Source organism: Trachinotus anak, unplaced genomic scaffold (genome assembly GCF_046630095.1).
Source record: "Trachinotus anak isolate AG129_WGS33_773 ecotype Australia unplaced genomic scaffold, CSIRO_AGI_Tana_v1 ptg000003l, whole genome shotgun sequence".
In the NCBI taxonomy this organism is placed as follows: Eukaryota; Metazoa; Chordata; class Actinopteri; order Carangiformes; family Carangidae; genus Trachinotus; species Trachinotus anak.
The window spans coordinates 5,411,649-5,434,902 of record NW_027273854.1 but is presented as its reverse complement, the minus strand read 5'-3'; the positions used below and the strand labels follow the sequence as shown (position 1 = coordinate 5,434,902).

The 23,254-nt window shown below is 40.2% G+C and overlaps 1 protein-coding gene across 4 annotated transcripts in view; it reads right to left on the bottom strand.

Annotated features, from left to right (window-relative positions):
* Positions 1–19,385, bottom strand: part of mpp3a (MAGUK p55 scaffold protein 3a) — a 28,491-nt gene extending 9,106 nt beyond the window's left edge. For 3 of the 4 annotated variants that reach the window (XM_071468948.1, XM_071468966.1, XM_071468976.1), the window contains exons 1-9: positions 19,277–19,385; positions 18,188–18,276; positions 15,649–15,696; positions 4,726–4,788; positions 4,491–4,609; positions 3,257–3,334; positions 2,781–2,861; positions 2,278–2,415; positions 2,067–2,148 (exon numbers count right to left, since the gene is read on the bottom strand). In XM_071468948.1, coding sequence (XP_071325049.1) covers positions 2,067–2,148; positions 2,278–2,415; positions 2,781–2,861; positions 3,257–3,334; positions 4,491–4,609; positions 4,726–4,762 — 535 coding nt within the window. In that variant the 5' untranslated portion in view covers positions 4,763–4,788; positions 15,649–15,696; positions 18,188–18,276; positions 19,277–19,385. Of the gene's footprint in view, positions 1–2,066; positions 2,149–2,277; positions 2,416–2,780; positions 2,862–3,256; positions 3,335–4,490; positions 4,610–4,725; positions 4,789–15,207; positions 15,367–15,648; positions 15,697–18,187; positions 18,277–19,276 lie in introns of those variants that run through there. The other variant, XM_071468956.1, reaches the window with a different exon arrangement.
* Positions 19,386–23,254: the final 3,869 nt, after the last annotated feature.

The following is a 23,254-nucleotide window of genomic DNA, read 5'->3' as shown; positions in this document are numbered from 1 at the left end:
AGTCGCATCTTAACATCAGTATTGTTGTCTGATCCTCTGATACAGGCTGCCTCCATCCTCAGCTGTGATCCGTTTAGCTGCAGCCACAACAATGAAACCAAAGGCTGAGAGGAGTGAAATCAATACGCCTTGTCCCTGAGGAGGGAGAAGCATATAGGTGCATTCATATAATGTATGCATCTACCAGACACAGACGCAGGCCTGAGGCTGCTCCTGAAATCTGCCTATAGCTTCCGTCTCCACATGGACGAGAGCTTTTTCCATCACTTGACACAGCAAGAAAACGGAGGGAGACAGTAATGATTAATGGATGCGAACACTGATTGGTTTACTTTCGCAACATGAATGTTTCTACTGCCAAATAACATACACACATACACACGTGCACACAGACACACACCTGAATCTGGCTAATATTTCCATGGTAACACTCATAGAAAGACCTTCTCTATATCGTTGTGATTTATTCTCTGGCGACTCCTCGAGAGCTTTGAGTTGCAGCAGCAACCACACTGTTCCTGTCATTTCTCTTCTGTCACTGCCACAGTGCATCTCCATCACACTGAGGCTTTGATCCCACTCTCATTAGAGTATCAGGTTTTGATTTGTTATCCAGTTCACATACGTATTTTTTCATGAAACAGCTTCCCTCTTTTTCACTGACTGCAAGAAGACAAATGCCACCACACTGCTGTAAAACTCAGGAGGCCTCTCGGGGTGTCATGGAGGCTCAGCTTGCCTCAGGGCTGTGCTACATTACTGCAACATCCTGGCTCATATCCATGCGGGGAAGGGTTTTTACTCTTCGTCCCTGATTCCTTGCTGCTTCTTTTACTGGTAACCAACAGCTAAATGTCTCAAAAACTCATCTTTAAACATAATAATTTACACACATACTTAAGTTATTCCCAACCTTTTATTGCTTGTGACCACTTAAAACAAAGCAAAATCTACTTGTGATCCCTCATCATAGGCTGCATGTCTTCAAGTTGTGAGCAGGGCCACAACTGCTCCTGAGAACACAGAGCATGTCCCATGTACTGTCTCTGTATTGCTTTTGAAAGGTAACTCTTTACATTTTACTACCAAAAAATCAGAATGAGTAAAAGAGACACTGAACCAAAGTTACAGAGGCACAAACATGGTAGAAACCTATTTTTTTCCAGCATAAAAAGAACATATAAGGCCTGTGGAACCTTTCGTGTGGGAAAAGAGTTTCCGACTGGGAAATTTCATGTGAGCACCCCCTCATGTCGGAACCCCTCGGAAAGTCGGTGAAATTTTTGGTGCAGGACTCGCCGAGTTGTTAATGTCATAGATACAGAAACATGGTGGACGAGAGAAATGTTTGATAGATGATGAGAAACTTTTGATTAATGGTGAATATTCATGTATTGTATATACATTTTTTTTGCTAACATTTAATTTGTAATATGGTCTTAGGCCGTGTGGTTAAATATGCTCTTCTTTTATCCACCATCACTTAATGTGGACTATTATGTTTGCTACTGTTCAGTGTCTCCTCTGCAAAACCTGAAGGGGTGAAATAAGGAAATATCATATGATTGTTTATCCATCAAATTGACCCTTTCACAAGCACTTTAAAATTCATTTTATCATAGATCACTCACAGGGAAAATGTTATTTCCACTGTATTTTAATCAGCGCCCTCATTCCCTGCTATTGGCAGAGACAGTTTGAAACAGCATTTAGCAAGGTAAAATGTGCAAATGTGAAAAATTAGATTTTATAAAATATTTGGTTGCAAATAATTCTTAGAGAGGTGGGCTCTCACAGAGGAGGAATTTATCAGCAGTTCATTACGAGTCTCTGCTCAGATGTCTTTTATTTGAAAAGTACTTCAAAAAGAAAGATTAATGAAAAGTCCAAAAAAATATATAGGGTTTTATGTAGAATTTACCCTGATCATCATCATCACACGACCTTTTGGGTTCATTTCCAGGCCCCAGGTTGGGACTACAGCTGCTGGCAGACTCACTGTTGTGACAATGTTTGTAAAAACTACAGATTGACAAACAAAAAGCAGCAGAAGAAGCACAATTTACCACTTCGATCAGCTGCACCTCCTCTCATGATCCGAGCCACGATCACCGCCCCGGTGGCCTCATCCCGCCTGATGGTGGCTCCCTGGAGAGCAGACAAATGAATAAGATCATTAACAGAAAAGAGCAAAGGCCTTGCTCCCATAATTCCTTCCTCTTCTCCTGCAGGCTCCTAAGTTTTCATTTCCACTCTCATCTTTCTGTCACAACTCACCAGAGGCTCCTTGTTCTTCACCAGCCTGACAATCTTCACCGACTCCTCCTCCAGCTCATCCTCGAAGTCATCCGGCAGCGGCGGCAGCACGGGGTCGAAGTTCTTCTGAGCCACAGTGTCATGCACTGAGAGAACAGCCTGATAGGACAGAAAAGCGACGTGCTGAGATTACAATGCTGACATTCAGCTGCCTGGGAGCAGACAGAGCAGTCTGATGTCTGCCAGAATCTGTAAACAGCTTCAGACACGAATTTACAGTCCAACGTCAGAGCAAATGAAACCTCTGACTGAGGAGAAGCAGCCACATGGATGCAAGAGCTCTTCATGTTCTGAGCAGAAATGCTGTATGGATTGGTGGCAACTAATTGTGGATGTTTGCTGTATGTTTCTGTATAGTTGTTATTCTAGTTTTTCATTTTTTAAACAGCATTAATATGATGAAAATGTTGACAATGTTCCTGTAAAGTGTTTCTGTAGGACTGATGGCCAAAAAGTTTGCTCACCTTGAGATGTGGTGACGTCAGCAGGTGCAGCAGCTCCTTCTCCTCAGTGCTCATTGGTCCACTCTGCAGCTCCTCTGCCACCTGCAGATCACAACGCACATACACACACACGAACCCTGAGGCCTGACCTGATGTGAACCTGTGTATGTGTATGCCGGGAATGCCTGCTGCAGTTTACTGGAGAATAAACGCAGAGAGATGAACAGACATGCACGCAGAGGGAGATAAGTAGCGTGCAGCTAAGGTCAGCAGTTTCCCCCACTGATAACTGGTGGGAGCGAGAGAAGAGCAGCAGGATATGGAGTTTCATTAGATGAGCATTGGGATGATTCAGCATTCTGAGGACATTAAAATTCACTTTTGATACCTGCACTGCTTCTCTGTGGGAGCTAACTCAGTGTGACCGACTGCTGGGACCAAGTGGAAAAATAATTCTGTGTGTGTGTGTGTGTGTATTGTGTGTGTGATGAACTTACATCCTCTGCCAGAGAAGAGGCACTGTGGAGGACAGGTGTTGGACTCTGTCTCTCATACTGTCGCAGCTTCTCATGAATCTGTGACAAAAACAAGTTTAGTTTATTAGAGGAGACGGTTTCATAAAGGAATGCAACATTTTGGAATAATCTAAAGGTGAAGCAAAGAATAATGAAGATATGCATCCATGTGGAGACACTTCTATTAGAGGATCAGCAAAGTCATTCGGATTCATGCTCATGTTTATTTGTACCAAATTTAAATTTCATCGAATCAGTGGTTGATGAGATATGTTAGTCTTTAGAAAACGTTGAGATGTTTTCAGTCAGCATCTCAATCTGGATTAAAAAACAAGTGAAATGTGTTATATTTTATATTAAAACACTAAACAATCAAAAATTCTACTATTTCCATCTGTGTCTATCAAACTATCAAACTATCACATGTTCCTCGGCTTTGGGCTTAATGTCCAACTATTTGCCTTTTTTTTTTCTTTTTTTTTTTTTTTTAAATATCCTGCAAATCAACAAATAAAAACTCCGAAAAAAAGGACCAAAAGTCATTTACAACATTTGTTATCAACTGCACAGTGGATGAAAACATTGTCGCTCACCTGACACACAGTGCAGTTCTTATTAAAATAATCCCAGCAGATTATTCTGATAGTCTTTAATTTCTAAACTTCATGTTTCTGCATGATGCCTGTCGCACAGTATCACACGTGGCTTGTTTCTATATTTCCTGGCCACAGCCTCTCGTTATCATGAAAATGATGACTGTTGTCTCTAAGAGGTAACGGCTGAAAAAGCGCGTGGCTGAGACATGGACGGCTGTTTGCATCCTGTTTCATATCAGCAACTCTGATCTTTCCTGACTAATACCTTAGTGGGTTTACTTGCCTAAACTTTACCAAACCTCAATGATGGTGGTGGCATTTCAGAAAACAGGAAATCAAATCAGTGAATCATTTCTGTAACAGTCATCTGAGACTGTTTTAGATTTACATGACAAATGATGTGACTCAAATGACCTGATTTCTGTCACTTCAGGAAAATAACCAACAGACCAGGTTACAGAAAAGGGGATGTAGATTTTCTAGATTTTAAGGAAAATCAAATCTGAACTTCCTTTTTCAAGTCAACATACTCCAAAACTTAACGGTACAAAGATACAAATTACATCTAAACATGCTTATTAAAGCTTCTCAGACTAGTAGTAGTAATAAGAGTTTGTCACCTTCATGAGGTATCCCAGGCTCCTCTCACTGAAGACATCTCTGAGGAACACCATGTCCTCTTTGTGGTTGGCATCGGGCCGCAGCTGAGAGGTCAGCAGGGCCAACGTCTCATGTAGCCCTACAGAGGAGAGGAATTAGAAAAACCACCATGTACGTTAACATGAGCAGATGGAGCACAGCATCATCCAGCAGTATGGACAGTATATGCGGAGCATCTGTGCCAAATTGTCTCACCCGCTCCTGCTGTGAGCACCGGCATGGCTTCTTTCATGGGTCAGTGAGGTGAGGAGGGGAAACCTGGGATGAGGAGACAGAGAGAAATTACAGTCAACACTTCCTCACAGATGTTCACTGATGCTTTCTGTTTCTATGAGGATAAAAAAAAAAAAGGTTGCCTCTTTTAAAAAACTGCAAAAAAAAAAAAAAAGAAAGGTAATGGTGTTTTTGTGTTTGTGTGAGCATGTACAACTGATTTAAAGGCATCTAGAGACCTGTGCACAGTAATTACAGCCATATATCATCTCCTGGTGCACTTCATGCTTGTGCAATTTGCAGGGCAGTTACCTCATCTGTGAGAGTGTAGGTGTGTATGAGTAGGTCTGCTTGCATTATAAAGCCATGCTAGTAAGATAAACAGTCACTGCTGGTACTATTAATCACACCGACTCTCACCAGGCTTTGTGTTGGTGTGTGAGAGAGCAGGAGTGAGAGTAGGCTTCTCTGGCACAAACCTGCATGAAATAACCAAAGCACAGACAGGACAGAGAGGAGGCCTTCCATGTGACTGCTCATTAACCTGCAGGATGCAATGTGTGAATCTAACTGTGGTATACACAGTGTTTGCTGTGTTGTTAATCTGTTTTCTGCTTTACTCAAAAAGCAAGCAACAGTCGCTTAGAAGGGATTAATGACTCCAGAGATGGAGATTTTTGTACAATGAACACAAAACATTCACCTTGACAAGTCTTCAACTCTCAGTTTGAACTTTCAAGGATTATTCTTGACTTGAAAGAAAATATAATACAGATAATTTTACATGTCTCAATGCAAGGTGGAGCCTCAATAATTTACCTGAATAAAATGTTAAAGGATTTCTTTGTCTTAGTATATACACTCTTTGGCCATTTTATTTGGTACACAGGTAAAATGTAATGAAATCCAGTACAACAGCTCAGCCATAAAGCTTACTATAGACCATTTTTTATTAAAACTGTTAATTCAGCTATGTGTTTATTATTGAGGTTGTAGTTTGCAGTGGTGTTGAACTGGACTGCATTAAACTGAAAGGTGTTTCTAATATTCCTCTCCTCCTCATGTATGTGAAAGGGGTGGGCCAAAAATGAGAAACTCTTCTCAGTGTGATCCAGTTCACCCCAACACCACCACAAACCGCAACCTCAATAATAAACATTTAGTTAAAACGTGCATGACAATGTCAATCAAACCTTAACATTATTATCTCTATAAAGGTGTCATTTATATCAGAACTGTTGTATTGGATCACATCAGATTTTACAGGTGTGCATGAGAAAGTGGCCACTGAGGTTATATATTCATATTTAGTGACAGATGTACGATAGACTCGGGAGATACAGTCAGCAGGAGCACTGCACAGACTGCTGGATTACCACAGCCCCTACAGATCAATATCCCTGTCACTGCACTCAATATTCTCCATATGTCCTCCCACTGGAAACAGGGGTCAATAACATAAACCACAGACTCCATCATGTAACACAATGGTCTGGTGATGACACAAAAGGAATAAACTGCAATACGGAGTATTAGCGTTTTTATAGTCAGCATTATCACGTTTTCATGTTTATTTTAATGTTGTAAATATTTTGGGGCAGGGGTGTTGCACTGATTTCCCTTTCTGTGGGGCCTCTCTTGTCAGGAAATTCTCGTGTCAGGAAATATGGAATAAATCAGTAAGTAGATATGAGTGAGTTTACAGTCATTCCTCAAACATATGACATCTAAATAGTCACATAAGTAAAATCATCCACCACCTACTGATTTACTCTGGTGAAATATTGACAGAAATTGTATGCGGACTGTTTGGGAAAAGGGCAGAGGCCCAATTGCTTAACTTGTCTGGCACTAGTGGGCTTGTCTGCTTTGTACTATATGTGTAAAATAAACATAAGCTTTACAAGGGATATATTTAGTACATGGCTGTTTCACTGTGTCCACTTTTGGTCATGATGATGCATCTTTTTGATGTATTACCACACATTCTTCAGCAGAAATCCTGAGGACAAAGCTGTTCATAGCGTTTTCTTCTTCGTCTTCTGTAATATTTGAGCTTTTTTTTTTTTAAGCAATCACTGTGCAGGAACATGTCAAATTACTCTGTAAACACTGACTCATTACAAAGGAGAAGAAAGCTAAACATTTTAAAAATACATTGTGAAAATTAAACTTTGGTGGAGTCAAAACAGAACACTGAAATGACCTCTGAACTGTTAGCATAACATGTTAGCCAGTTTCCAATGTTACAAGCTAAGGAAGTGAATGAGTAAGTGAGGTCTTGAGTGATGGTCAAAAAAGTATTTCGTCAGGTCACATTGACCTTGACCTTTGACCTTTGACCACCAAAGTCTAACTAGTTAGTCCTTGGGTTCAATTGAACCTTTGTGCTAAATTTGAAGGGATTCCCTCAAGGCATTATGGAGATATTGCATTCACAAAGCCAAAACTGTGATATGTGAAGTTACCACGGCCTTGACCTTTGACCTGCAAAATCTAATCAGTTTATCCTTGAGTCAAAGTGAATTTTGCATCAATGCATTACTGAGATATGTCCACGAGAATGGGACAGACAGAAACCAAAAACAAAACCAAAAACAAAAAACAAGATGCATATATCATCTAAAAATCAAGTGTTTACAAATGTCTTTCTCTCTCACTGTAAGACAACATGAGGCATTAAGAAAAAATTCTCAATAATTTGATAATTGCAAAGAAACATTTAATTTGATGAATTCAAAAACTAAATATAGAATCAAATCTACAGTATACACTATCATAATTATCGAGACATTATTATTAAGCTACCCGTTTTCTATCCCCATTAGCAGTGTGGCATGACTGCAACGTATTTAGTCCAGACTGAAAGATCCCAACAGCTACTGGATGAACTGCTATGAAATTTTTTTCTGACATTCATGGTCCCCAGGGGATGAATTGCACCATCATCCAATTCTTTGGTTTATGACCAAATACCTGTAACACCAATGAATACCTTGTGTTTATTACTAATAAGCAAATGTTAGTGTGCTAACACACTAAACTATGTTAGTGGACAAGGTAAACAAGTACATTAACATTGTCTTTTTTGAAAATGTTAGCATTCTGGTGTTAGCATTTACCTTGTAAAGTATAGCCTGCATTACCGTCCACCCACATGTAATACATAGTTCATTCAATATACATTCAGCATTGAACTGTTGTCTGTGGAATTGTTTAATAGTGACTTTGAATTGGATTTAGGTTAACTACATTAGCAGTGCAGAACTGTATTCTTAGGATCTCTAACCTAAAAACATCAGCCTCGATATGCTCAGCAGCAAGTGAAGACTTCCTGAATGAGGACAAAGAGGAAGCAACATGAACAAACTGCAGCTGTCTGAACCTCAACTTATAAATCAGATTGTCATCATTAGTGCTGTTGTTACATTGTAATAAGACAACTTTTGCCTGACAAACATCACCCTGACAAACATCACCCTGCACCTTCATATCTTACTGCTGCCAGACAAAAATACCAAAACTGACTTTATTTACAACATGTTACAGATTTGTCAAATAAATAATGATCAGTCTGAAACTAGTTTGTGTCTTTGAGATCTGGTTTTGTCTTCACATTCATTTATTATACTTACTAAAAAAACTGAGATCTTATTTTGTCTCTGTTTGAGCTTCTCGACTAGGAATCCTATATTCTGTCAGCCCAAATTTCACTGTAGCTTTAGCTTCAGTGCAAGATTGCACTTTTCTCTCTCCTACTAAAGCAGCTCTAAAACATATCCTTGTGCTTTGATAGTTCACAATAAGAATATGATTAACCACAGCAGAGACAGAGAGAGACAGAAATCAGCTCATGAATAATGAACAGAAAGGATATTACTGAGGGATAGAGAAGGATGGGGAGAAGATGAACAACTCGAGCAGGAGGAGGGAGGCAGAACTTTTTTTTTTTTTCTTTTGTTCTGTCAGGAGAATCAGTCAGATCAACACACAAGAGACAGGTTCTTTATTCTCAAGTGTGTCAGCTGGGATTTTCTCCATATGACCTCACTATATTTAATTCAGAGAGAGGGGAAAAAAAACATAATTATCAATACAGTGTCTCTGGAAATGATGAAGGGCATCATTCTGTACTCAAGATAAATATTCACTCTTCACTGATGATTTTTTTTTCTAACAACCATTTTCAGCAAAGGAAGCCTTTAAAAGTTTCCTCTCGTTTCCCCTCACCTTCTTCTGACTGATATAACTTGTAAATGAGGAGAATTAATGGGCAAATAAAAAAATTAATGGCACTCTGTAATGTGCAAAGAGATAATTTATATCAAAGACATGGTGTAAATGGAAAGGGACTCACTATGTAGGCCAGTACAAAGAAAGTTATTACAATTTCAGACTTTTCATCAAATGTCTTTCTTTGTATTTTTTATCTTAATTTCTAACACCTATGAATACATTTCCGTTTTATTTTTTGATGAGTAGAAATGCAGAATAAAATATGAAATCACAGTCTGCAGCAACTAATGACTTAAAGCATCTTACATCATAACTCAGTCAAATCTCAACACTCTGATATGACATATATTGTTAAGTTCAGTGTGAACGAACATCTCAGATGTCCATCACAAATAAACATCCATACACACACTGTTTTTAGGTTTTTCTCAGTGTCAGAGTAATCACTTCAATTCAATTCAATTGTATTCGTAAAAGCACCAAATCATAACAGGGTAAGGTGGAGACATTACTTGTTTATAGAGAAAAACCCAACAGTTCCTACAGAGAGCAAGTACTTGGTGACAGAGGGAAGGAAAAACTCCCTTTTAACAGCAAGAAACCTCCCAGAACCGGGCTCAGGATAAGTGGCCATCTGCCTCGACCAGTTGGGTTTAAGAGGAGAAAAAGGGGGTGGGGGGAGGAGAGATGGGAAAAATAGAGAGAGACTAGGAACAGCTGTATATGCTATAGGTAATGGTGTTATCAGTAATAATAACAAATAACACTGGTAATAATAGTAATAATGAGTGTTGTAGTGGTGGGTCACTTGTGGTGGTAATCAAGTGATAGTTGTCTGTTTATTCATCAGTCCACTGAAAATGGTAACTGCTAATAGCTAATTCAGCACAATGGCTCAAGTTGTAGCCTGCAGGCAACATTATACTCCCCCAAAAGCATTATGGGAAAAGTTGTTCCAAAAGTTGGACCATTATTGCCCCCAAAGAAGATGAGGGTGGGCACTGTCAGACTTTGACAACTCCTAACTTGCAGTAATATCATTTAATTAATGAACACTGTATCATATTACACACACTATGTGTCTGTGTCTTACATCTTCAAAGTGATAATGGACTGGAGATCAAAATATCTGGTTTGGGTGGTTTATGAGGACATTTTCCACTAACCATTAAAGGGATATGAGGACCCACATTTCCCTCTGTCTTAGACACAAATAAGAAGTATAATCAAACATGTCATAATTTTTGGAATAAATCTGTCTATTCAGAATTAAACTGCAACAAAGGTTAGGAGATCTGAAGGCCTGGCTGTGTAAAGGCCTGATGATGACCACATTGATTCACTTTATATATGAAATTTCCCCAAATGACAGCTTTGATTAAGCTGAGAATTTTAGTGTCTCATGGTCTGTTTCAAAGGCGTGTAATATGTAACATGACTGTCTCCCTTTCATAGAGGATTAGAAAAATCTCTTCATCCTCACCATCATCATCCATCTCCACATTATTAGCTCCTTTGTCATTCCCACCACTGATGATGTCAAAATGAGCTTGAAGAAACAAAAGCCATTCAGCTGGAAAAGTCAGTCCATCACTCCAAGATTAAAAAACTGAAAACTGCAGCCAAACAATGTTTCTCTGGATACTTAAACTGGAGATAGATGCTTTTAGAAAGTGCAGCTTTTAGACAATCAAAAGCATGTGTGCTTCATAACATCCTCCTTCTGCAGCAGTTCAGGCATAATTTGTTCAGCTGTTCTCACACACTGACGTAGGGAGGTTGTCAGAGACTGGCACTATGGGAGCAGCTCTAAGTGGCACCCATGGGATGTTTGGGATTGCTCTGTAATTTCAGTTTCTGATGATGACTCTATCTCTTACATTGGCCACTGCTGCTGATCTGGTGGTAAGCACTTCAAATGAGAATCAAACATCTTATCAGATGGCTTCTTGTTTTCATTCCATTATGCTGACATTAAGATTAAATGTATATAAGTACAAATAATCTGATATAAAAGAATAATAAATATCAGTTTATCTAATGATAATATTGGCTATGCTGACTGTCACAACTATGCAAGCACTTTGTGCAGGACCACCTGCATTTTCACTAACCAGTCATTTAGTTAACCAGCTGGTTCAAGAGAATGTACAGGTATTTGCAACCAAATGAGAGCTAATGGTTCAAACAATGCCACAAGTGATATCTTCAGTTCTCTTTTCCTCAAAAGGTCAGCAACACCTCAACAGTTTGTCATTGGCAAATGGCACAAACGTGCACATCAGAGCTCATCAAACCTGAGCTCAGTACTGATTTATTTCACCTCCACAAGTGAATCCACTGTTTTTGCCAATTCTACTGAATATTAGATTTTTTGATTGAAAATTTGGTTTGGTTAAGATGTTTTAAGCAACATACATGCAACCACATTACAAAAAATGAAAAAGATTTGCTGAGAATCAACACCACAGTCAACAGCTTTCAACGCAATATTTTAGTGTGGTCTCTGGATGCTTGACTACCAACAGCTCTCACTGGGTGCTCAGATAAAACCAACATCACAAGCTCACACAGACCTATTGTGCACTGCCATCATTTATAACGGTAAAAATGTGTTGGTTAACTAGTACCACAGACATAGCAGCTCCACCTTTGGTGTAGAGTATATGCAAAATGTTCAAGTCTCCTTTAAATAAGTTCACATTATTTGTATCAGCACGTTCTACACTTGACCTCAAGGTTTTACGACTCACAGAAAACCTTCACAGCATGTCCAGGTTCTTCAGAGAGGACCAGACTCCTGCTGTCTCACATCACCACAACAACACGATTACAAACATCAAATCAGCCAATGTCACAGATCCAGAAATAGAATCAGACATCACGCTTTTTGCACTTCGTCCCAGCAAAAATGACGTTTTTGGTTCAAATCTAGTCAAGAGCTTAGCTGCAGATCACACAAACATGATGGAGCCCCACTGAGGTCACAGAGAGCTCAGAAATCAGCTGATCAGACAACAGCCTTCGTCATGCAACATTCATCTAGACACATTTCGCTGAAATGCATTACATGTTGTTAATGTTACTGCATTAAATACATGATCCAGTTTTAAATAAGAGATTTAGAAACGTAATAACACTGAATTTAATTCTCAGTGTTGTTCATCCAGACTTTGATGCGCTCATCCATAAATAGATAAGCAGTTTGGACTCACATGAACACAGAATGAACACACTCAGACATCCCATTTCTGTGCTCCTCCTACTACAGCCTACTCTCCCCTTTATTTCACTGTTCACAATCTTTCTGTTCCTGATTCATCCTTTTCTTCGTCACACTTTCAACCAAAAGCCCTTTATTTGCCTGCTTTCAGCCACGAGCCCTGGAGGTGGTGTGAAGTCAGCAGGCTCAGCAGGTTCAGCAGGACAGTGGTTGGCCCTCACAACGATCAACACACAGCCAGGAGTTCCATCAGGTCTCCCAGAGGCTCTTTGATGCCTCATCCATTAAATCCTCGGCCAGTAAGAGCATCTAAAGATACTTCAGCCACTGCTTTGCTGACACTGAACAGGGTTAGAAAACCATGGGCATTCATTTCTCACTAAAGGAAGAGAATCTCTTGTGTTATTAATTATTTTTCTTCATCTGTGTCTGTTTATGTGTCCGCCGGATTACGCATGAAGTAACGAACCAATTTGCATCAAACTTGGTAGAAGGATGCAGCACGGGCCAGGAAAGAACTGGATGTGGATCATCTACTAGAATTTGAATTTTTTTCTCTGAAGTCTGGTTTATGTTGTTTGACAGTGGATTTGATGGAGGTCTTCTAGTTGATTAGACCCACCTCAGAGATATTCAGCTTACAATGAGATACAGAAACGTCGCAAATCCTCACATTGCAGAACTGAAACTAAGCTTGACACATTTACTTGATAAAGAACATAAACGTTTCATTCATTATCAAAACAGTTGATTCATTTTCTGTCAGTCAAGTAAGCCAGTGTTTCCAGGAGGTAATATGGACAAATAGAAATTACAATTTTTTTGGAAAAAAAGAAAAAAAGCATATATTGAGACATGTGTAATACTAGAATGAATAAGCAGTTATCATAGTTTGATAACAGTACTGGATAAATGCTTCAAATGTCCAGTGTCTCTCGCTCCAAGTGATGAGTCTGAAAGCAAATCTGACCAACTCAACCTAATAAGGTTTACAGTTTGTATGATAATAAGATTGTAGCAATATTCAAATTTGTTATCATTAAGAGTTTTATATAACAACAAATTTAAAATCAATTGAAATGATCACATTTGGTGAATGACAGGTGGTGTCAGTGAGGTCTTCTGACAGGGCTGCTGGGTAACGTGACGCTGGGAACCAGTGGAGAAATCAACTAATTGACTAAAGCATTCCAGTCCTAGTTGGTTGTACCACTGCTGCCATTTTATTTCTAATCTTATGTGAAAATGTGAGAGACACTTAGACTGTCCTCACTTATGATGAGCAGTGCGATATTTTCCAGTCCAGCGATCTCTTACTGGCATGCAAGAAAACTGCAGTACTGTAGTGTGATGTTGCTCCAGAAAACCGTTTAGGGAGGAGGTTGGGAGATGTAAGAATCTGGGTTTCACATCCTGTTCTCTGATAGAAGGTGATCCTTTACTAACCTTAAGGTAGTTTCAGCTGAATTAAGCTTAATCAGACCTTAACCACAGAGCAAGTCGATCAAAAAAAACCAAAAAAAAATATTAGTCATTTTGAAATGACACTTCATCTCTTAAGACGTTTTGGAGAAGAAAGGGGCTTGTACACACAAAGGCAGAAACACAAACAACCACAAAACATATGTCTCTGTCATCTTTCATCAGATGCTCCCTCTTCCTGTGTGTTTCCATCACATACAGAGGCAGATCATCATGTTGTGATGCAGCTTATCATTGTTTATGTGAACAGAATATGCCACAGCATTTTATGCATGTCTGAGGATGTTACAACACAAATTGTGCCATCTGGAGAGTTATCATGATGCCCGTGAGGGTACAGGGATCATTAGAAACACCCTCCCGCACGTAACAGCTCTTAATGAAAATGTATTGTCTGCTAGGCTGAGAAAATGCCTTGGCATCCAGACACTAAAACAACAAATGCTCGGTCAAGCTGTTCTGAACAGGCTGCCTTTCAGAGGGTTGCCTGTTTCACTTCACCAGATGACGAGGGGCAACCCTGCTCCCATCCCTCCTTCGGGACCACACACACTCTGAGCTACAGTACGTGCTGTTACAATATGGTGGAGGGTCTTATTTCTGCATCAGTCACCAATGAACAAAAGTGGAGAGTTTGAATTAAGGATCGATGCCAGAAGCAGAAGGCTGGATGAGTATTTAGCTGCAGCTTCGTGTACCACATCGTTTTTCATGTATTCTGCATGTACAGACAGAGGCAGACACACACTGGTGGATGGTATATCTATGGACGTGTCCACACACACAGCTGAGAGTGACAACATCCAAACATCTTGGTCAGTGCATGATCAAGCGTCTCCTCCACTCGCTGCCTCTAGAATTAACGCTGCTCACACACAGTTAATCCACTGCCCTGACAGTAACGGGAGGCAACACTAAGCATGTCTGGCCGGCATCCAACATGCCTTTCACACGCAGATGCACTCACACACACACATTCCCCAGACTCGCTGCCTCACACTGACGCGACCACAAAACCAGCCGTCATCTCATTTCATGTCACAGGAGAAAACAGAGGGTGTGGTCAACGAAACTTATATCATCTCCAACATGGAGGGAAACTACTGATGTTGACAGCTGACACACTCCTGCACACTGTCACTCAAATGGTACACCCCCCACCCCAAATCCCCCAAGACCCACCCCCTCACTGCTACACAGCTAAGCAGAGGCAGATGTTTATTATCTCTTTCTAGTTCCACTCCTCTTTCTCCCAGTCTCTCTGTTTTTACTTCCTCATGTCTGTAGAGCATAATGCCGGCCCTCCCTCCCTCCCTCCCTCTCTCTCTCCTCCATCTCTCTGCATCCCTCTGCAGTGCTACAATGCTCGCCTCGTACAGCATGCCGTCAGCTGGCAGAGGGATGAATAAAGGGAAAACACACAGTGGAAAGAAGAGCATCCTGTCTCCCAGCTGATACCCTGTGTCCACGTTCACAACAGAAAGATTAATGTGGAGAGAAATGAGCAACATCTGCCCTCTTACCTTCTCTTCTCTCTCAGTATCTCCTCCTCTCTCTCTCTCTCTCTCTCTCTGTGTGTGTTTGTGTCCCTCCTGACTGCAGCCACACTGTTTCTCTCGCTCTGATTCCTCCTCGTCCTCCTCCTTCCTTCTTCCTCCTCCTCCTCCTCTGGCTGATGCTGCCGCTCTCACAAACCTGCTGCCGCTCAGTGTCCGCCTCTTCCACTCTCTCTTTCTTTCTCTCTCTCTGCCTCTCTCGGCCCCTCCCCTTACCATCCTCCTCCCTTTACATCTGATGCTCTCTCTCTGTCCACAGCATCAGTGGCTGAAGAAGGGCTGAGATTTTGGGTTTTTCCTGCCTATGACATACTATAGCCTCAGACTGTACTTCTGGACACAGAGAGCCAAGCATCTATTTTTCAGAAAAATTTAAAAAAACCTAGAGGGTCATTTAACAACACTTACTTCAGGTTTGAAGGCGTTTCCAGGATCCACAAAGTCTCTTCTGTCCATCTGCAAAAAAAACCAAAAAGAAACATTTTTTACTCATTTCTAAACTTCAGACTCTTTTTTTCAAAGTCAAACAAAGACATGTCTTCTTGCTACTGAAGTATATCGCAAGGAAAATGTTAACATGCTATTAATCATGAAAACATACAATTTAAAACACATTAAAGCTGCACTAATCAATATATTTTATATTAACAATGCATCAAATGTCACAAGAGCAGCTGCCATTAAGCAGTTTCTTTTTCCTACTGATCGTTTTAGCATCTTTTCTTATCTTTCAGGTAATTGTTCTGGTTTTATCACCCATAACTTTTATTGTTTAAGTTTTGGTTCAGCTTCACATTTCAAGTTTTGCATGCATATGTTGCATGTTAGGCACCAAATGACAAAATGATTCAAGTCCAAGTTAGCAACTAGTTAGCAAATGATAGCTAGCAGGCACTATTAGCACTGAGCTGCACACACGAGAGACAGATGATGATTCTTAGGAGGTGGTGGAGGCCAAAACAGAGAAACAAGGAGAGTGAATATTGGACTTAGCCAGAGACAGGACTTCACATGAATAGTAATGTTGCTCCACCTCTGTAAATAGGCAACCGTTTCCATGTGAAAAATCTATTAACTCTGCTTTAACATGAGAAAAACACAACTCAGTTTTGTTTGTGCAAATCAAACAAACAGATGCTACTTCAGGTTATGGTCTTTGTATCAGGGAATAGAGCTGCAGTTTGGAAAATTCAAGTTAAAAATCTTTATTGTGTAGCAGATTATGTTGGAATGACCCTCCTAGTTTTTCTCCAGATCTCTTGGGATCTACCTTTCAGAAAAATGGACGCCGCTCTGTGACTCTAGTTTAGTGATAATACATGAGAGGCACAAACTGGAGCTGCAAGATGCTGCAGATATGGTGACCTTTGTTAGAGTGAAAGCCTTACCATCTCATTTTTGCTTGATTCCTCTCTAACAAATTGTGGTGGCTAACTGGATATGCCTCTTACACAGAGCTCCCCTCCCCCTCCTCCCTGAGCTGGGCAGGACTGAAGCTGAGGTTGTGGCAGCCCACATCCAGCTCCGGAGCAGCTGCTTGCTCTTTGTCTGCCTGCATGTTGTGCACGCAGTGGCCACACAACATCTTAATGACGATGAGTTAACCCCCCTCATACACGCACACACCCCATCACTCCCCTCCTTCATTCACATGGTAATTGTGGGTGTTTCCAGGCCGTCTTTGTGTCAGCATACCCCCCCCCCCCCCCCCCATATCTCTGGACCACCACAAACCACCAGATTTTAAGAAGTGGAGTGCACATACATTGATGTGATTTCATACAATTAAAGTGAATTCAAAGGCGATCCACGTGTGTTGTTATTCTTCATAACAACGAACATGCTGGAGTCAAATCTACAGTAAAATAAGAAAGTCAGTGTCCCAAACTGCTCATTTATGTCTTATAGGTAGTAGGTTACATAATTGTGTTCAGGAAATATACATACTAAGCATGTTTTTAAAAAAAAAGGATCAACCTTCACTAACTGTGTGAATAACTAACATGATAATGACATGCCTCGCTACCTATTAAAGTAAATTTTAAAAATAAATGTATAAAGTCAGTCTGATCTTTGGGGCAAATATATTAAAAAACATGTTCTATTATTGCTGAAAATAACATTTTTGCATCAAATATATTAGTTAAAAAGCTCTGCGGAGCTTTGCAAACAATATTTATGCTGATGAGAGTGTATTATACAAAACTGCTGAGCTGCTTTAGCATTGAGCTGTTAATGTAGTTGATTATGTGTAATGATCAGGGTCACATTCAAAGGGAAAGCTATCTCATCTCCTTTGAGGGAATATTTAGTCAATGTGCAAGATGCTGTTTACTGCTGACTGAAATATTTAGTGTCTCATTGATTTGTTTTTTGCTAGAGATTTTACAAACTGTATTTCTATCATTACAAGTCAGATTTTACACATAGTCACATGTAGCATTTATACATACTGTTGATTTTTAAATTTTATTTCAATTTTCACGTATTCCAGGATGTCCAAGTGATATCTGGACAGTTAAGAGGTTTTTTCATATTTAAAGAAATGCTGATTAATATACGCTGTCCCTGTAAATCAAACGTATTAATACGGTAAATAAAAAAAACAAAACAACTTTGAGTGCTGACCTGTTACAGTCATGGCAGAGCAGTGACAGCAGGTCAGCCGGACAGAGGCAGCATCTCAACTCCAAACATCCCCGTTAATTACATCAGAGGTTGTTATGGGTCTTTGGCCAAATTGATTCAGAGGCATCTGTTAACCTCCTCCTGTGGGGAGCAGGAAAGGCCGACCTGATGTCCTAAATGAAGGGTCAGCTCTGGGGGGGCCACGCCGGATGGAGTTGTCATCAGATCATAGGGCACATGAAGAAGACTGAGGGCCATTATTCTGTGCTGAGTGCAGATATGTTGCACCACAAAGTGATGGAGCTGAGTGTTTACCTTCTCTTAAAACAGCAGCAGGGGGCCTGTAGTGAAATAAGTCTTTCACTCTGTTTCATGTCAGTCCCTCTGGCACCTCCTCTCTCATTCGTCCTGTGAGCAGAATGACAAACCAGAAATGACTGAAATGTCTTTTTCCACCTCACACTCTTACTGTGCTCATATCACACTCTGAACAGTCATTTTTATAGAAGTGGACATTACTGAGGTCAGATAAAAGAACACATACTTTAGATAATGGGGGGCTGCGATGAATCATCTCTGTAATGTTAGAGATGTTGTGTACCAGCCCTGGATAAAGCATTTTACTCTCGAAGATTCACCAGGCAAAATGTGCACAAACATTTTCTCATGGCAGACAAAATACAGAAACAAAATCCAGTCACTTAGCCAAAGAATATGTCCTCTCTGGGGCATTTATAGAAATGATTAAAAAAGATAATAGCCTTTTAGAGGATATACTGTGCACTCTGAAGATGTTTATCTTGTGGGATGGTAATTAGAGAGGCTATCTTATCACAGGAAAGTTATCAGTTTAACCACGGTGACTGCAAATTAGTGCATCCGCATCTTCAGATATCACAGAAACAAACTGTTCATGAGCAAAGACTCTGGAAGTCTCTACCTGCCCTGTTTCAGTTGTTCATAATTAGACCACAGTGAGGGAGGCACGTGTCTATGGGATTTTAGGATATTTAAGATTTATTTTCTTTGTTTAGCCAATAAAAGTACAGGGCATTATGTAATGCACAGGACTGACTGCAGGAACTAAATGCCCAGCAGAATACTGCTCAAGCACAATATGGTATTTGTGACTTATTCTTCCTAAAAAATGGACCTTAAACTGAGAATGATTCAGTTCTGTGCCACCTCTCCTCCCACAAAGAGCTGCATGAATTACTGGCTCAGACATGAGGCACAAAAACAGCCTGATAAAAAAAAACCAAACAGAAGCAGGCAGGTCAGTGTGTGTGCGCACACAGCAGTCTGAGGTGCCACAGCTCAGGGGAAGTTGGCAACAATGAAGAAAACTCAGACAGAGAAACAGAGCAAGCTGAGTTAAAGCGACTTCACTGAAATCAAACAGACTTACAGTTTCCTGACTTGAAGGCAGCAACATGGAGGGAGCCAGCAGGTAGGTAACGAGGGTCAGGTGTGCAGGGAGGAGCAGATCATGTGACTGGTAAAACCAGGAAACTCCATGAACCAACTGGTGAACAAATAACAAGGAACTGGGAGAGACAGAGGGGAAAATCAGGGGGAAAGAGGATACTTCTGATATTACACCTGGATCTGTGTGAACTGTAAAAACACAAAACAACCTTCATTTTTCATCAGAAAGATTTTTCTTTTCATGATCTGTTATATTCCCATCTTAACCTGTATCATGGATCATTGTTGTCTGTTGTCTTTCAGCAGCAACAGCAATTTAATGATTTTACACAATTCAAACTATTTGATAAGGTTGAAAATTAGGTAGAAAAAACATTGACATGAAATAATTTCCACTTTCTCTAAAAATACATATGCAACTAAATGAGTTGTATAAACTGAGACATTCTCATAATGAATTTAGAAACAGAAATCACTGCAGACTCAGCTCAGTGTCTGAGCAGTGATCTGTTCAATATAACTACAGAATACAGGTTTTTAATGAACGTGCAGGGAAACATGCAGATATTCCACATTCTCTCTGGCAGTCATGTTGGAGGACATCACTACATCACTGCTGTGGCAGCACTCACTGTTATTTGGACTCCTAGGCATACGAAGCCGTTTCACCCACAGACTGACAGCTGATCCAGCTGTGATCCAGCTGTGCCGTCCTCATCTGACATCGCTTCAGATGAGGAGGAAAGGACATCCTGTGTCTCTGAAAATGTGCTTCCTCTCTTCCTCTCTCCTCACGTCTTTACTTGCATCTCTTCCTCGTGGTCACCTGAAGGGACTAAGACATGAGGATAAGATGTAAGAGGAGACATTTAAGACATATAAGAAGCAGCTACAAAGACAGGACAAGTGTCATTATGCCAAATGATGGGTGTTAGGAACCTGATCCTGAATATAGGCCTTACATTTGTTGGGTTCCTCTAGCATTTTTGCATATGTCATTAAGATTCTTTCTTAAAGTCACTGTTTTTTTACATGTGGTTCACAATCTAACAATTTTGTTAGATGCTTATGCAAATTGAATAAATTGAGGTTGGCCAAAAAAACCTAGAAAACACAAAGGTATTTCTGAATTTTTTTCCACGCTTTTAAGGAGCCAGTTTAGTTTGCACCTGTAAGTGGAGGAGGATTAACGGACAGAGACGAAGGCCTCACCTCTCTGTACAATATGAAGCGCAATCATATTTACTGTTCTCCCTTTCATCAGATCATTTGTCTGGAAGCAGGAGGCTTAATGTCCTCTCAGACTAATGTTGCTCGGCGCCACGTCTTTCTCACCATCTCTCAGCCTCCAAGAGGCATCAACATGATTGTCTGTCTGGCCTTCTCTGCATTATCTGCTGGCTCCTCCAAGGCCTCCGACGCTCTCTCCTCTCCTCTGTCTGAGATCACAACAGGGTAAATGGGAGCATAATAAATCAGGCTGTAAAAAAAAGTGATTGAAAACTGAAAGTTTTTGGAAACATTTAGCGCGTTTCTTACTAGATTAAAAAGATGATATTTTACATTTAATACAAGTGTCAGGCAGGGCCACAAAGAGACACAAAAACCACCACAAAGTGACTGCAAAGAAACAAAAACTACCACAAAGATGCAACATTAACACAAGGTGACCACAGAGATAAAAAAAACACTCCAAAGAGTCTTAAAGCGACTGCAACAGAAACATAAAAGCAACTCAAAAACAAACACAAAGATGTAAATTACCACAAGGAAACAAAATGCAAAACAAATGCAAAGATGCAAAATGATTGCAAATAGTTGCAAATAAACAATGTATTTATTATCAGAGGGAATCAGATCTTTAAATTTGAATCTTAATATTTCTCTTCATGTGACGACTTTCAAACTGTGCATCAGTTTCTAAACTCACCTCTGCCGCAAAGTGAAACATGATACAGCATTTAAGAAAGAAGAAGCTATGATGGTTAAATGAAAGATAGAGAGATGGTTACATGGGGGGGGGGGGGGGGGGTATAGTAAGTGGAAATTTATAAGAGGAAATTCAAAGGTATTTAAACTGTCTCCAGTTTAAACATAACTACAGCTTAAAAGAATCACATATTATCACATATCTTCATTTCTCACAGTAAAACATCAAATAAAGTCTCATTTGGCCGTGAAAATTTCTTCAGAAACCCTTTTTGTAAATAGAAATGGTCAGGGAGCTGAGTTTAAATGGTTTTAACCTCCATTATATCTCTGGCCATAATTCCATAAAGGAGGTATAAGGCCAAGGTGGCCTGAGGAGGTTTTTTTTGGCAGCTGTTGGCTGAGACCTATAAGGATGCTGGGAAATGTTTCATAATTTTATGTACTTCACTGGCTGCTGCAGAGCTGCATTAGTGAAAGCGAATTACAGCCCTCTGTGTGACTTAATAGAGACAGAGGGAGGGAGGGAGAGAGAGAGAAAGCCAGCGAGAGTAAGAGAGGAGGATTTCTGCTCATTCACTGCAATAAAATACCAGAGCAGGTGGCTTCAGCTTCCTTTGTGGGACTTTTGGCAGGAATTTATCAGATTGTTTTGTTGGCCATCATGGATCGTAAACTTGAGTGTTTGCAAACTATTGTCTCCATCTGCTGCAGTTACAATGTCTCTAATCTTTGCCTCAGTCTGCTTCATATGCTGCAGTCTGTCTGTGTGATGTCACACAGCTAAACATCACACCTTCACTATAACTTCCCAGATAAGATATTTATTATTTTATGAGTTTGGAAATAAACTTGTCTCATTAAATTTAATGTTGCGGGTAGCCACTAACTTGGTAAACACATGACAATATACAACATTAGATTAGAGGGTGAGTTGTTCTTGACAGCTGAAGCTCATCACATGGGACATGTTTTCTCTGTATTAAGTGTGTGTCCGTCACATTAAAAGGCCATGAAAAACTTTTTTTTTAGCAATCATTGCTGCGTCAAATACATGCAAGTGTTTCTGCTGTTTACCTCGTGATCATCACAACGAAAGATAAAAAAATTGTCGCTATGATCATTTTTCAGAGCTGTAAAATCCAGTCTGTGATCATAATAAACCGCTGTGCAGTTAAAAGCCCTTAAAATTTACTGAAAATTTTCTGAATCTTATTTCATTCATCAAACGTTGTATAAGGTTGTTTTTACTTAAAGTCATACTTTCAAAATACTGTAATACACAAGAAGCTCAAATTGTGTCTAGCTTTAGTGCAGTTTCTTTATTACAATGGAAGAAAGAATCAGTGGCTCATTATGGAGCCACATCTTTCCCACCATCAGTGTGAGGCAATAGTTGACACAGGCCTGGTCTGCAGAGCACTGTATCTGTATTTCAGCCTCTCAGTAAAGAGGAAGTTCCTCAAGTTGGCGGTCCAGCACATTTGTCTCAGTGGCTCGATGCTTATTTGATTGTGTGCCCATTCCCACAGCTCCAGCGGGTCAAATGACTGGGATGTGTAGCTCACGGCCGCTAAGTGGTCTATCGATCAGTCAGCTGAGCCTGTGGGCTGATGGGATGCGCTGCAGCAGGCAGCAGAGGCAGGACTTGGCAGGCTTGGTAATGGGTACAAAATACGATGCATTCCTCCACAGACGAGAAGCACGGCCTTGGCTAACAGTGAGAGGCGTGCATGACAGACGAAGGAGAAAATATGAGGCACATGTGTAGAACAAAAGTCAGGTTAATGGGGAATTCAGTTCCTCACACAGTGAATATATTTGAATTTTAATTTTTATATTAGTGTTGATATATTATTGTAATAAACTTCTAGACTACAAGAACAGGTGCAGCACATTTTGGCCGGTTGAAAGGAAAATTATTTGCACTTATAACAATGACAGTGGCGGCAGGCCTCAAGCCAAACTGAGAAATGATACATAGTAAACTGATGGTAAATATTTGCAGGCACAGAGAGATTTGATCAAA